Source organism: Watersipora subatra, chromosome 6, assembly GCF_963576615.1.
Source record: "Watersipora subatra chromosome 6, tzWatSuba1.1, whole genome shotgun sequence".
In the NCBI taxonomy this organism is placed as follows: Eukaryota; Metazoa; Bryozoa; class Gymnolaemata; order Cheilostomatida; family Watersiporidae; genus Watersipora; species Watersipora subatra.
The window spans coordinates 27,449,846-27,463,984 of NC_088713.1; the positions used below are offsets into that span (position 1 = coordinate 27,449,846).

The 14,139-nt window shown below is 36.4% G+C and overlaps 1 protein-coding gene across 1 annotated transcript in view; it reads left to right on the plus strand.

The window, feature by feature from the left end:
* The window catches only part of LOC137398177 (uncharacterized), a 300,195-nt gene that overhangs the window by 14,875 nt on the left and 271,181 nt on the right, over window positions 1-14,139 (plus strand). The window contains 8 exon segments of the mRNA XM_068084283.1: window positions 284-402; window positions 1,668-1,784; window positions 2,667-2,882; window positions 3,273-3,413; window positions 3,854-3,986; window positions 6,870-7,046; window positions 9,036-9,266; window positions 10,728-10,831. Of these exon segments, the coding sequence (XP_067940384.1) occupies window positions 284-402; window positions 1,668-1,784; window positions 2,667-2,882; window positions 3,273-3,413; window positions 3,854-3,986; window positions 6,870-7,046; window positions 9,036-9,266; window positions 10,728-10,831 (1,238 nt within the window).

Sequence of the window (14,139 nt, forward strand, 5' to 3'; positions counted from 1 at the left end):
ATGAGTTTTAAGCTAGTCTTTTTTAATTACGATGAGAATGAACACCAGACAGCGCAAATATATGATGAATAAATAACTAAGTATATTGGCAGAAAAATGCTTGTCTATGTTAATAACTGGCCTATTACTATGAGTAGTTGGTAGGACATGTACTATCATGAGTAGTTGGTAGGACATGTACTATCATGAGTAGTTGGTAGAACATGTACTATATCTATCTAACATATCGGTCCTAAATAGTTTACTAGCTAAGTCGGTTGATAATTCACCTTTGTCCTTCTAGAGATGATCCAGTGCAGTGTGCAGCTGGTACTTTCTCTGGATTAGGAGATGCTAACTGTACTTCATGTACCGCTGGCTACTACTGCCCCGATGGGGAACAAGTGATTGTGTGTGACACTGGTGAGTCAGTGCTTGCTATATTTTTTGATTGACATTTTTTCAGCAAAGGAGTGCTTAAGCTTTAGAATTAGCTGTTAATATTTACAGTTTGTTGAGTAAGTATATACAGGTTGTTTAACCATCTCCCTCGACCCAACGAAACTATATTCATGTCTAGTGAGAAACAAAGAGATGATAAACTAGAAACAGTAGAATTGTATGTTTCATCATTCAATATAGTTAAATTATTCCTTTTGCATCTTACCAGCTCTTGTCTGTTCTTTTGCATTATATCCCAAATTATTGAATTTGTAAATTTTTCAGCTAGTAAAGTAATTTGAAATTGTTGGCTAAGGCTGGCAGTTGGAGTCACCTCAAGTCGTTATAACATATCTCAGTACCCCATAACTCATTGTATAAAGGTTCTCTGGATACTGTAACTAGTTATACCTGTAGTACAGCAGAGGTGGAAATGTCTAACAGGAACGGAAAGCCGTCCTATCAGCTTGCCATGTTTGTAATAGTCCCTTGCACTTCTTTAACACCTTAAAGTCTTGGTTCGAGATTATTTGGGGAGTTGTGTTCCTACGTCCGAGTAAACTTGGTTGCGTAGTTTCGTTTTATTTTAGCACTTTCTGTTTACCAAGGGTAGCAAAATTTAGATGGCTTTGTGCAAAATGCACTTTCAGTTTAATTATGAAGTTTCTATTCATAACAAATATACAGACTCAGTGTACTGCTATTCTTATGTTTCTTCAGTTGCCTCTAAAATATCACTTCTTTGAAAAGGTGCAAACAAAATATTTTCTTTCTTTGAATTCTTTTTTTTTCATGGAGTTCTACAAACTTGGAGTTTCAATATAATATTCAGTTCAAAATGAATTGTGATATTCTACATGTAGGTGTTTTTATGGTTGATTGTTAATACTGTCTAAGACCATGGGAACTGCTTCTATATGCAAGAGAAGGCATCAAAATGTTAAACAGAAACTGTAAAACAAATCTTTTGAAATTTTGAGCACTAGACTTCTGTGACTGTCATACAAAGGTCACCATTTGCTACATAATGTATATGTGATATATGTTTTGTATATGGTAAATTTTATATTTGCCATTCTCATGACTACAAACCGATAAAGACCAAACCTTTTTTTGTGGCTTTAATTTCGTAGGAAAGATGAATAGAAATGTGACAGTATTTATGTTTTATGGAAGATATCCTTAGGGGCTGTACCCTCTACTCACCCTACTAGCTAGTAGTCTCTGAGTCTAGTAACTGTTTACAGGTAAATACAGTCTGGCTGGGTCTTCAGTTTGTCAATCGTGTCCTCAGGGTCAATACTGTCAAGATGCCAACTCTGCACCACAAGACTGCGGGCCGGGCTACTATTCCCCTGCTGGAGGTTTGTACCCTCAGTCTATCATGTGTAAACTTCTGACACCTTCTATCAGGTGCTTGTTATGCCAAATGTTAAATAGGTGTGATGCAAAAACTAACAGTTTATATAGGAATAACATTTTGGAGGGATTCTTTCAAAATTAGTTATGAATTTGTCTCCCTTGGTCTGACTTTCGTGTCAAAAGATGTCGAAATGCTGAAGATTACGGATTTTAATCACCCATTGCATAATACTTTATATATATATAAATTATATATATACATATATGTATGCGTATATATATATATATATACAGCGACTGAGTTGGGTTGTCTTCGTATGCTGATTTGTCAGTACGAAAAAAAAATTAAATATTGATGTATATAAATGTAAAATATTGGTAAACAACAGGACATCAGAGAGTTGAATCTTTCGCGACCCCGTTTATTTTTGGGGACATCATTAAACGCTCGACCTAATATTTCACAAGGTTGCATATAAGTTGTTTTAACTTTTTAACTGTAAGGCGTATGAAAGAGATTTTGAAACCAGATTATTTAGAAGAACATTTTACATCAGGTGGTGCCATAAAAAAATCGACAAATCTCACAGAATGAGCTCTGGAACTTTTTTTCGGCCCTTTCCTCTGTATCTAACATGTCGAGAATTTATCAATATTGCTATAGCTTACAACATTATTATTATTATTGTTGACAATAAAATAATAATTTTATTCTGTGCAAATTTGCAACAGAATTTGCACAAACCAACAAACCTAACAAAGGCCTAACTAACCAAGTTGATCAAATGCTCTGTTACGCTTCGGTAGTTGGGATAAATGTTAGTTGGGAGTTGTCTTCTGCCAATTGTAAGGAACTTACACATGTGTTGCTTTATGTCATGCAGATCTGCAGTGTTATGACTGCACAGCGGGCAACCGTTGCCCTAGTGGTTCAGGAGCTGAGATACCATGTAATGCTGGTTTCTACAGCGCAGCACTTGCTGACACCTGTCTTGCTTGTCCAGCTGGCAAACAATGCCCTGATACAGTGACTGTTGAGAACTGCCCTAGCGGAACTTATTCTCTAGGAGGAGTTGAGAGCTGTACCACCTGTCCAACAGGTCAGTGCTACTTGCGCTGTATTTCATATAACGGTAGACACGTTTCATCAAATATTTTTCTTTCGGGATTTATTCTCAGGCATCTTATTGTTGGCAATAAGATGGTGGGAAACCATGAAAGAAAATTGATAGAATTAGACTGGAGACTTCATTGTATGCATTGACATGTTTGTTATCTTCAGCACTTGATATTTTACACCGATGGCGCTTCGATTACAAAAGAATGAAAGTTCAGCAGAAATCTAATTTAGTATTCTGATTGGTACAGAGTTCATTTGTCTTTACTCAATGCGGATTACATGCCTGTCTAAGAACACAGATTGTTTTATGACTATAAACTACATAGGATGTTTATACATCTTTCATGTGCTGTTTGCTTCTATTTCGCAGGCTATTTCTGTATAAATGCCAACACAGCACCTGAACTTTGCCCATCGGGTACATACAACCTTGACCCGACAAGTGTCACCTGCACCACTTGTCCTGCCGGCTCTTACTGCGCTTCGTCAGATATAGCTCCTCAGCTCTGTGCTTCAGGTAAAACATCTCAGTTTGCTAACTCTGGCATCTTGGCAGCCAGTAGAGCATCTTATTGGTGAGATAATTTGTCGGTGCCAATTTCTGGTGATGAAAGGTGTTACGTTTATGTTTTTGATTTCTCATGGTGAACCATTGGTTTCTCTCAAAATCTAATAAAAAAACCATATATGTTGAACATATCAGATTTAATTATATTGTGAAGTGGTGACAAGCATTGTTCATGGTGAATTGTCTTTCTAACTAATAGCTGTATTATATATACAGGAATATTTGATCCCAGCTGGTTATACTGGTAAACACATTATTAGACTGGTTATATCTATGAACCATGGTATTTAATAGTTTGAATGTTATATATAAGCCAAATTTTTACAACTTTTTTCTTTCATCAGGTTATATTAGTGGAGCAGGTGCTGCCGATTGCACGCCATGTCCTGAAGGATACGCTTGTCCCGATGCAGCAGATCCATCCGCCAACACCCAATGTTCGGCTGGAAGTTACTCTATTGCCGGTGCTCTACTCTGTACTATGTGTCCTAGTGGCTACTATTGTCCATATACTACGTGAGTTGGTTGTATTTAAAGTTTGTGGAATCCATGAAAGTTGAAAGTTTAACTCTTGGGATTGAAAGTTATCGAGGGGCTATTTTTTTCATAGTCAGTTTAGAATAATACATTACAGAATCTGTCGAGGGCTCGGTTTTAGGCCCGCATACACTTACTTGTAAAATCCTTTCGGTCGTAATGCACGCCCGCCTGTTTTTTGTTGACCAATACGTCATGAAAAAGCTTCATCATCTCCCAACTCTGTTTTGCGTTTGCTGTTTGCGCGGCAGACATGTTGGGCATTCACAGAAGGGCAAAAAGTAACGGATAAAACCAGGCAACCAAATCAACTAGAACACAGCCATATTCTATTTTAACCATTTGATACCAAGACAATAACGCAATAGTCAATTGTCTCCAAATATAAAACGATTGCGGACAGATGGTTAGCTTCACTTTGTCGCTTAATATGTATTATTTCATAATACATATTTTTTCAGTCTCAGTTATGGAGCTTTGCTGTTGTTACTAGTTGTATGCCATATTCCATTGTTGTATGCCAGCTCTGTTAACATTATTCCAATCATAACTGTAACTAGCTGCATTCTGTGTGGTCGGAAGGTTGGTTCACACTATGTCGCCATATTTCGGCATTGTCATTCCGGCATTCATCATCGACTATGTGGATTGTAAACCGATTGCATTGATGAAACTATTAGGATACATTGGAAGAGTTTGCAGCTATCAAACTTTCCCGAAAGCCCACCTCGCATCAACAACAGTCTGTACATTGTGGACTATTTCGTCAATGGGGATATTTTGCTGTCGCAAGTAATGTGATCTGTTTGTTTCCATTTATGGGAATTGCTGCGGGACTAGCATTTGATTCGAGCATGCGGCAAAAGAGAGGTTTTTTCAAGAAGAATTGAAAAGAAAAATGTGAACGCTAAGTCGGGAAGCATTTGCTGATGCGAATGCGGATGTATGTTGGATAGTGTAAACATGTATCACCGACGATCACCGATGATCATCGAACTATTGCGGCATCAAAGCCGAATACGGCGTAAACAAATAGTGTAAACCAACCATTAGATTCACTCCTACCAATATACGCACTGGGTCAATTACTTTGCGTCAAAGCCTTTTTATAGTGCTCTCCACAGCTCTCTATATAACAACCTCAACATTTCTACAATCACAATCAGTCAGGGTGACACTATACAACAGCTTGATAAGTTTTCTTTTCTTTGATTATATAACTGAGTATTCAACTGGCTGGAAGAGGTTTGTCCTTAGACCTTTAGCCTAACTACATGGAGGTTGGAGTTTTCCTCTGCCGTGTCAATGGTCTTTAATGCTATACTGTACTTTATTTTTTTGCGTTGAATAATGTAAACTATTAAAAACGATTGGCTGGCTGATTAATGCTAATACTGCTAGCAGCTAATGCTACTACTAGTAACTAATACTATTACTAGTTGCTAATACTACTACTAGTAACTAATACTACCACTAGTTGCTAATACTACTACTAGTTGCTAATACTACCACTAGTAACTAATACTATTACTAGTAACTAATACTACCACTAGCAACTAATACTACTACTAGTTGCTAATACTACTACTAGTTGCTAATACTACCACTAGTAACTAATACTATTACTAGTAACTAATACTACCACTAGCAACTAATACTACTACTAGTTGCTAATACTACCACTAGTAACTAATACTATTACTAGTTGCTAATACTACCATTAGCAACTAATACTACTACTAGTAACTAATACTACTACTAGTTGCTAATACTACCACTAGCAACTAATACTACTACTAGTTGCTAATACTACCACTAGTAACTAATACTATTACTAGTTGCTAATACTACCACTAGCAACTAATACTACTACTAGTAACTAATACTACTACTAGTTGCTAATACTACTACTAGTAACTAATACTACTACTAGTTGCTAATACTACTACTAGTTGCTAATACTGCCACTAGTAACTAATACTATAACTAGTAACTAGTACTACCGCTAGCAACTAATACTACTACTAGTTGCTAATACTACCACTGGTAACTAATACTATTACTAGTTGCTATTACTACCACTAGCAACTAATACTACTACTAGTAACTAATACTACTACTAGTTGCTAATACTACTACTAGTTGCTAATACTACCACTAGTAACTAATACTATTATTAGTAACTAATACTACCACTTGCAACTAATACTACTACTAGTTGCTAATACTACCACTAGTAACTATTACTACTACTAGTAACTAATACTACCACTAATGACTAATACTACTACTAGTAACTAATACTACTACTAGTTCCTAATACTACTACTAGTAATTAATACTACTACTAGTAACTAATACTACTACTAGTAACTATTACTACTACTAGTAACTAATACTACCACTAATGACTACTACTAGTAACTAATACTACTACTAGTAACTAATACTACTACTAGTAACTAATACTACCACTAGTAGTTACTAATACAACTTCATCAACATTAGTTCATACTCTAACACTTCCTTTTATTTCCAAGACATTGTTTTTTTTAGTTTTCTAAAAGGCAAATTGAATAGAATCTTTCAATGATTTGTTAACATTTAAGAACTTAGGAATTAATTAGGATTGAACAAAACAAATTAGGATTGAACAAAACATTTGCTACTTTCGATCTTAATTCAAACAAAAAATTAAAATACAAAGACACTTATAGTTGATGTAGTTTCTGCTCGTAAGGAAGCTGATGACACAACATTTGTAAGCTAGCACCATAACCCAATTATATCACTATATTTCTAAACTATCTAATGTTCCAGGGAGTTTCGTGATGTTATGCAGTCTGACATGGATTGTTTTAGGTCTGCGACAGAGGTTGAGTGCACAGCGGGATACTACTCGGAAGGTAATACTGACGTATGCACCAAATGTCCAGCAGGTAAGATCTGCCCAAACACAGATGGTACTGATATCGAAGACTGTCAAGCTGGGACATATTCAATCAGTGGACAAACAACCTGCACTGATTGTCCTGCTGGGTAAAACTCATTTATTTTAGCCATGCTTTTATTGGCTATTCTAGTCTTATTTTGTTAACAGCAGTTTTGTTGTCGAAAATTATCAGCCAATCAAAATTAAGTAAAAGCTGTTTTGATTCACTATGTTTCCATGACACGCATGGTGTGCAAGTTTGAGCCAATCCGCAAGAGATCCTCACCATGGAAGCGACAGAAGTGTGCAAATGAGTTTGCTATTCGCAAATCTTCATTACGTCCATCATGCTTGCGAATAATGGAAACGACACCTGCGAATGATACGCATTAAAATATTGCGTAGGCTATTTATTCTAAACATTGTCAGACTTGAGTCGTTTTCGTTTCGATTTGAGTAGTTCAGAATGCGCTAAGTGTGACAATACTGCAATGCTAATTATTGACCTGTGGGGGTCACTAATTAGCGACATAGTCCAGTCTTTTTACTGTGCTCTGGTGCTAAAGCTAAAGCTGGTGCACTGAAGCTCTGGTGTTAAATGCGTTTCAAGTGAGAATATCCATTGAAACACTTGATTGCACGGTAAATAAATGAGCACACAACTCCAATTGCAACTGCATACCGGCTATTATGTAATCTTTGGCCGTCCTAGTTACCTCAGCTTGCTACTTAAATAATTGGTGCTAATATATGAATTAAAATGATTAAGTTTAATAATTAATAAGGCCTTTAAGTTTAATAAATGCAAATACTGTAACACGTATAATACATGTGTCTCTTTTGTAACAATAGACAGTTAGGACTATTATAACACGCATAGTACATGCAAATGCACCGTAAGTCCTCATGCTCAAGCCGTGCGGCTTGTGCTCAAAAACAGTTGACTCACGAAGGAAAAAATAATCCTCCAACAAGCCGCCTGCAGTATCTAGTCGCCCTTACTAACAAGCCGCATATGCCCAGAGACCGCGGCTAACGACTGAGGTTTTGTAGTCCTTGACCCCTTTGGGAGCGAGAGTGTTGAGACGGGTTTCGCTATACCTCCGTCCTCTTGAATAAGAAAACAGGCTACATTAGTATATGTGAAAAGAATTTTCTTTTCTAAGTTCGAATTAAAATTTCTGAACCCTTGCATTAAGAACTTACTTGCCATGCCTCAGCTAGATTTTTATTGCGCTGTTAAAAAGCTTAATGTTTATGGAAAGATACCTGTCAGAAAGGAAAAGGTGTTAATAACCTATGACTGTGGTGAGTTAAATATACCTCATCGTCTTCACAGATAGAAATTTCTTTTGGTTTTTAAATTTATTTAAAAAAATACAAAAAACATTCAAGAAATTTAATATCATGAATTCAGAATAAGATTGTGAGGTTAGCTTATCCGGTTTGCCTCTGTCTGTCGTTCGGCTGAAAAAAAAGCCATATTTTGATGAAAATTAGAAGAAAAAAAAAGCATACCGGTGATAATATGATGAAATATAAATTAAATATATTTTCAAAAAACAATCTGGTAATTTCGCAGTTGAGAAGCAAATTCTTCTTTAGACTAAAGTATTCTATAAACATGACCTTGAAAATAAATGAGTAGATTGGCAAAACTCTTGTACATAAAAGTTTATCATGAGTGCGATTCTATTCTAACGCGGAACCTGAACAGAGACCGCATTTATCGATCAGCCGCCCTGAGCCCCACGTGAGTTTTTTAAAAATGGCTTTAGCCGCGGTCTACTACCTTGAACCAAAAGCCGCGCCCAACGACAAGCCGCGCGGCTTAAGCCTGAGGACTTGCGGTAATCTTTATATTTACTTTCTGTCGCTAGATTAGACAATCTTATTACTATTGATCTTAAAATTAACTCAAAACTTACACAACTCAAAACTTACGTACTGCTTCTGTATGTTTCATTAGATTACCTTTAAACAGGAGTATTTTCTCGTTTTCATGTGTTTTAGAGGAGTCGTTCTCTCTGACACATTCAAGCGTAGTTTTCCAAATGTAACAAAGTGATTGAATTGTCACCTATTCTTTTATGCAGGTTTGAGTGTCCAGACACGACCTCAGCCACTAACAATGAGTGTGCTCCTGGAACTTACAGTACTGGGTCACAGGATGCATGTACACCGTGTCCTGCGGGTAAAGCATGCCCAGTTACAACACTAAATTTGGAGATCGACTGCACATCAGGAAGTTATTCTACAGGCAGTCAGACAGCGTGTACTGCCTGTCCAGCCGGGTACGAGTGTCCTGATACCGATGCTGACACTGGGTAAGTCAAGACATCATTTCGTGTTGTTATAGTTGACATGTTTAAGGGTCTGCGTTGTATTGTGCAAAGATCTTGGATAAATGAATTGAAAATCATTTTCGGTGTAATTTAAAGAGATCTCCTTGCTTGCAGTGACAGCACTGGTTGAGAGATTAAACTCATTTAGTTTACGGTTCTTTACAAGAAAATTCAGTTTTAAGGTACTTTGGTGCTGAATGTTTCGGCCGAAGTATAAAAAATTATTTAGAAACACGAAAATATTCGACCGAAACTCACAGAATCGTTAAAAGCATGCATGCACACCGAAGTCATCGATGAAACGCCTTCAATTGGCTGAACAAATTGTTAGCGAGCGCAATTTTAGCAGCTTTCCTGATTGGTATTGTCCAAGACACATATAACGACACAGAAGAAAAATACTAACACAATCCAACATCGCAAATACGATGTGGCTGACTAGAAAAGGGTGCCATCTCTAAGGCAATCTAATCAGTTGCATCGTATTTAATATGTTGAATTGCGGTGGTATTTTATTTTTGTGTTGTTATATCTGTCTTGGACCATACCAATTGCGAAAGCTGCTAAAATCACACTTGTTTATAATTTTCAGCCAATTAAAAGAGTTTTGTCGACGATTTCGGTGTGCATGCACGACTTTAACAATTCTATGAGTTTCATTTGAATATTTTTGTATGTTTCATGATTTCAACTGCAATATTCAGCGCTTGTGCCGTACCTTTAGTATGTATTGACTAATCCATGAATTCGTGTTAATTTACATTCTATAATGTTTTATTTTTACATTATTTACATTAACATTCATAATTTACATATTAGTTCCAAGGCTTAGGACCTACCAAGTTTCATTCAGCACTAAATGGCAACTAAGTCTTTTGGAGTATTTTTTCACATTAAGATTTTATGTAGTGTGATGATTTGAATTACTAATATTAGAATTTAGCACTGGCTGGCTGCAAGATTCGTCAAAGCCCCTAACCAGATAGGCTATATTCTACTGTACTGACTGCATTCATATCAGGATCTGCCATCTGGTGTAGCCTAAAGCCTGGTTCCCATATACGCCGCACGCACCGGCGACAACACCGCAGGAGTATCAGCGGTGGAATGTACCGCTGGTAGTTGCCGGTGGTCAACGCAAGAGTTCAACACTGTTCAACTTTTGTGAAGAGCCGTAGGCAAAGCTTTTCCAAAATTCACTGTACAAGCGAAGGCCAGCACTTTCGAGAGGGCATGGCTAGCGGCCATTTTTACACGATCACCAGCGACGCAGCTTTATGTGAACATTAGCTGCCAGGCCTTGCGCTCGCAAATGTTTTACTGCGTGAGATTACTGCCGGGATCTCGCCTCCGATATGGGAACCAGGCTTAATTCACAACTCGGCTAAGCTGAAGTTACTTTTGACGCATTCAAACCATTTATCATGATCCTCCATGTTTCAGAGTGCCGTGCGCAGCTGGCTTTTATTCTTATGGGTCTCAAGATGCCTGCACTTCATGCCCCTCAGGCTACATGTGTCCTGAGACTGATGAGGGTCCTGTGCAGTGCGATGCCGGGGAATACTCCGCTGCCGAGAGCAGCAGCTGTACAAGCTGTGAGGCTGGCTCTTTCTGCAAAGATACACATTGTAAGTCTGTTATTCGTTATTGTGCTTTGCAGTTAGTAGTATGTTTGTCAAAGGTTGCAAACTGCTATTGTTACTTACCCTAGGGCACTTATATTTCGCTAGTATTCAGTTTCGTGAGTAGCATACTGAGTAAAATTTCGTTGCAACTTAATTTCGCGGCTCTGATGAGTGCGAAAATATGATGTGAAAATTAATGCTGTGGGACAAACATAATTAGATTCCTCAGGTTCAGTTCACTGGTAAGGAAAAAATTTTCAATTTTGGACTAGTTTGTATTTGTAAACCACAGGCGGAAATGTGTGGGCGAGATCGAGGATGCAATTTGATCGCTTTCTGCCATTTGTTTCTTAGACTATCGATGAACAAAGCTATTTAATTTCGCGTTTTCGCTCATTCGTTATGATAGTTTAGTTTTGCTCATTAAATTTTCGCGAGAGGATGACTCCGCGAAAACGCGAAAGTTAGATGATGCGAGTACATAAGTGTCCCAGGGTATTCCTTTGATATTAAATATCAAAGGAATACATATTACATTCCAGGGTATTACATATCATTACTAATAACTTATCATTACTAATAGTGTATAGTTACATGTATTAATTTTTTATTTATATTATATAATTACTTATATTATATCATTGTTTATATTATATCATTACGAATATTATATCATTACTAATATTAGATCATTACGAATATTATATCATTATTAATAGCAAATCTAAGTTGGTTCCTCGGCTTTCTAAGAAACACTTCTAATCACAGGATTGGAGTAAACTTCAGTGTCTCTTTTTTATAACCGTTAAATAATCTATTTTATAAAATATATCTTTCATAATCATAAAATATATATTTTACAACCTCAAAATATATATTTAAATTATAATATATTTTTATGTAATAATGTAATATAATAAGTATATTATATTCCCACGAGCAAACGAGCGGAGCGAAGTGTGGGAGTTTTTATGATAAATGCATGTGCACACAACTTACGAAAATTATTCATCAACAATGAGACGAACCCTTGGCTAGAAATTTCATCAACAAATTTAAGCATCGTTTTGTAAAGTCGTTGAAGTATAATAACGATACAAAACACATTTAAACCTATTTGAATATGTTACCAAGTCTTTGTAAACCGTCGGTATTATCTTTAAACTTACCCATCTGATCGGATTATACCCAAAGAGACAGATTAATTTGGACGAAAATTGCTACAAAACGCTTGAAAAGCTCGGTTTAATAAAAGGTAAGACCGAAAATTGAAACGCCAATAAAGCCGTGCGACAGATAGTAGAACTATTTAGCAGTGCGCATTTCATGAGAAAACCGTGCTCAATTAATCAGTCTATGGCATTTTTTACTTGTAATCGAATTTATTCGAAGGTTTCTGTAATAAACGTAGACCGTTTGAGGCGTAGACCGATTTACAGGTACGAAATCGTGGTACACAGTTTATCAGCCTGTGTTTTTTGTCCAATCACCGAAGGTTTCATTATTTAAAACGTTAGCCGAAATTCTTTACAACTTATGTACAAGCTAGGGCCGAACTACAACGCCCCTTCATGACGAGAACATTTTTTATTTTGCTACAGTTTTAGACGGGTGAATGCTACTACTCGCTTTCTGTTAAAGATCACTTATCAAATTCATTCTACATTCAACGCAACCAACTTTCAAACTGTGTATAGTACACAGTAGCTTGCCATTTTACTTCTAATTTTGCATTTCAGAGTTATAATAAACATATTTCTTTATTGTTGTTGAATTACATACATTACAGTAAATTAGGCCTACAGCTTTATAACACTTTTATAACAGCTTTTATTTTGCTGCAGTTTGCAGAAATCTTCCAGACGCGTGAACGCTCATAGGTTTTCTATTATTGCTGTATTACTATATTAACAATATTGGTTATTTTAATAATATCAGTGCATTTTACTTATAATATTGGCCAACATTGCATTTCTCCTATTGCAAGGGAGAGATATAAACGTGTAATATTTTCCATTCATTGTTGTTGTTTGTCATGACCAAACACTTTTTAAATAAATCTTCTAAAAACCTATATAAATACCACAACTTCTCGATATTGCTACCTATGACGTTTTGAAATGTAAACAAAATTGTGTACTGGTTTTCTATTATTACTAAATTAATAACATTGATTATTCTAAGAATATCATTTTACTTCTAATATTGGCCAATATTGCATTTCTCCTATTGCAGGGGGAAAATATAAACATCTTTTCCATTCATTATTGCTGTTTGTTGTATATAATAACACCCACACCCAGTACATTACAGTTACCATTGCAATTATCCTATTGCACTGCAGGGCCATTTGACTGCTAATATTGCATTTCTCAACCATCAGTACCCTTTCTTTTTTGCCAATATCTCTGGCCATCTCTTTGGTCGTGGGCTGTATGACAGTGGAATTTATAGTTATAGATATTTTATGCTTCTCATTCTCGATCTTGTTCATTTTCAGCTAGCTCAAAAGCTTTATGTCCTGCTGGCAAATATTCCAACCCAAGATCTACATCTTGCTCTCCGTGTGAGATGGGCTTCCTATGTAGTATTGGTAGTACTTCTCCGACTCCAACTACTGGTGCCTGCGAGCCTGGATCCTGGTGTGACGGACTTCATAGCTGGCCTTGTAAGGAGGGAACTTACAATAACTTCACCCAATCTGCAGACATCTCAGAGTGCTACACATGTCCCGCAGGTGAGACCAAGTGCTTGTGTCAGGCTAACATGAGATTCGGCGTTCATCAAAGAATAATAGAACAAGGTTTATCCGGTTTATCCGGTTTATTCCAGTTTATACCGGAACAGAATAGATACCGGTTTATCCGGTATCTGAGCAGCCTGTTGATTAGGAGCAATCACTGCTGCTAGAAAGTCTTCATTACAAACAACAGTCTTGTTCTTAATTTTGAACTTGGTTATAGTGTAGGTTTTACGGATATCCACTTGTACTCTCTACTTGGTGCATAAGCTATAAATCATGAAGAACTAAAAGTATGTGTAGCGGTTCTGTTCTACACTTTAGTATACTAACAATGCTAATGATTAAAACTTAACACTCAAATACATGTTTTTTGACTCATTTCAAGTTTAAATTAAACTATCGTTCACCAAATGTATAAAATGTAGACAGTATTTAAATGAATATATTTATTTAAATACTGTTTAACTAAAAAACTGTTTGATTTATT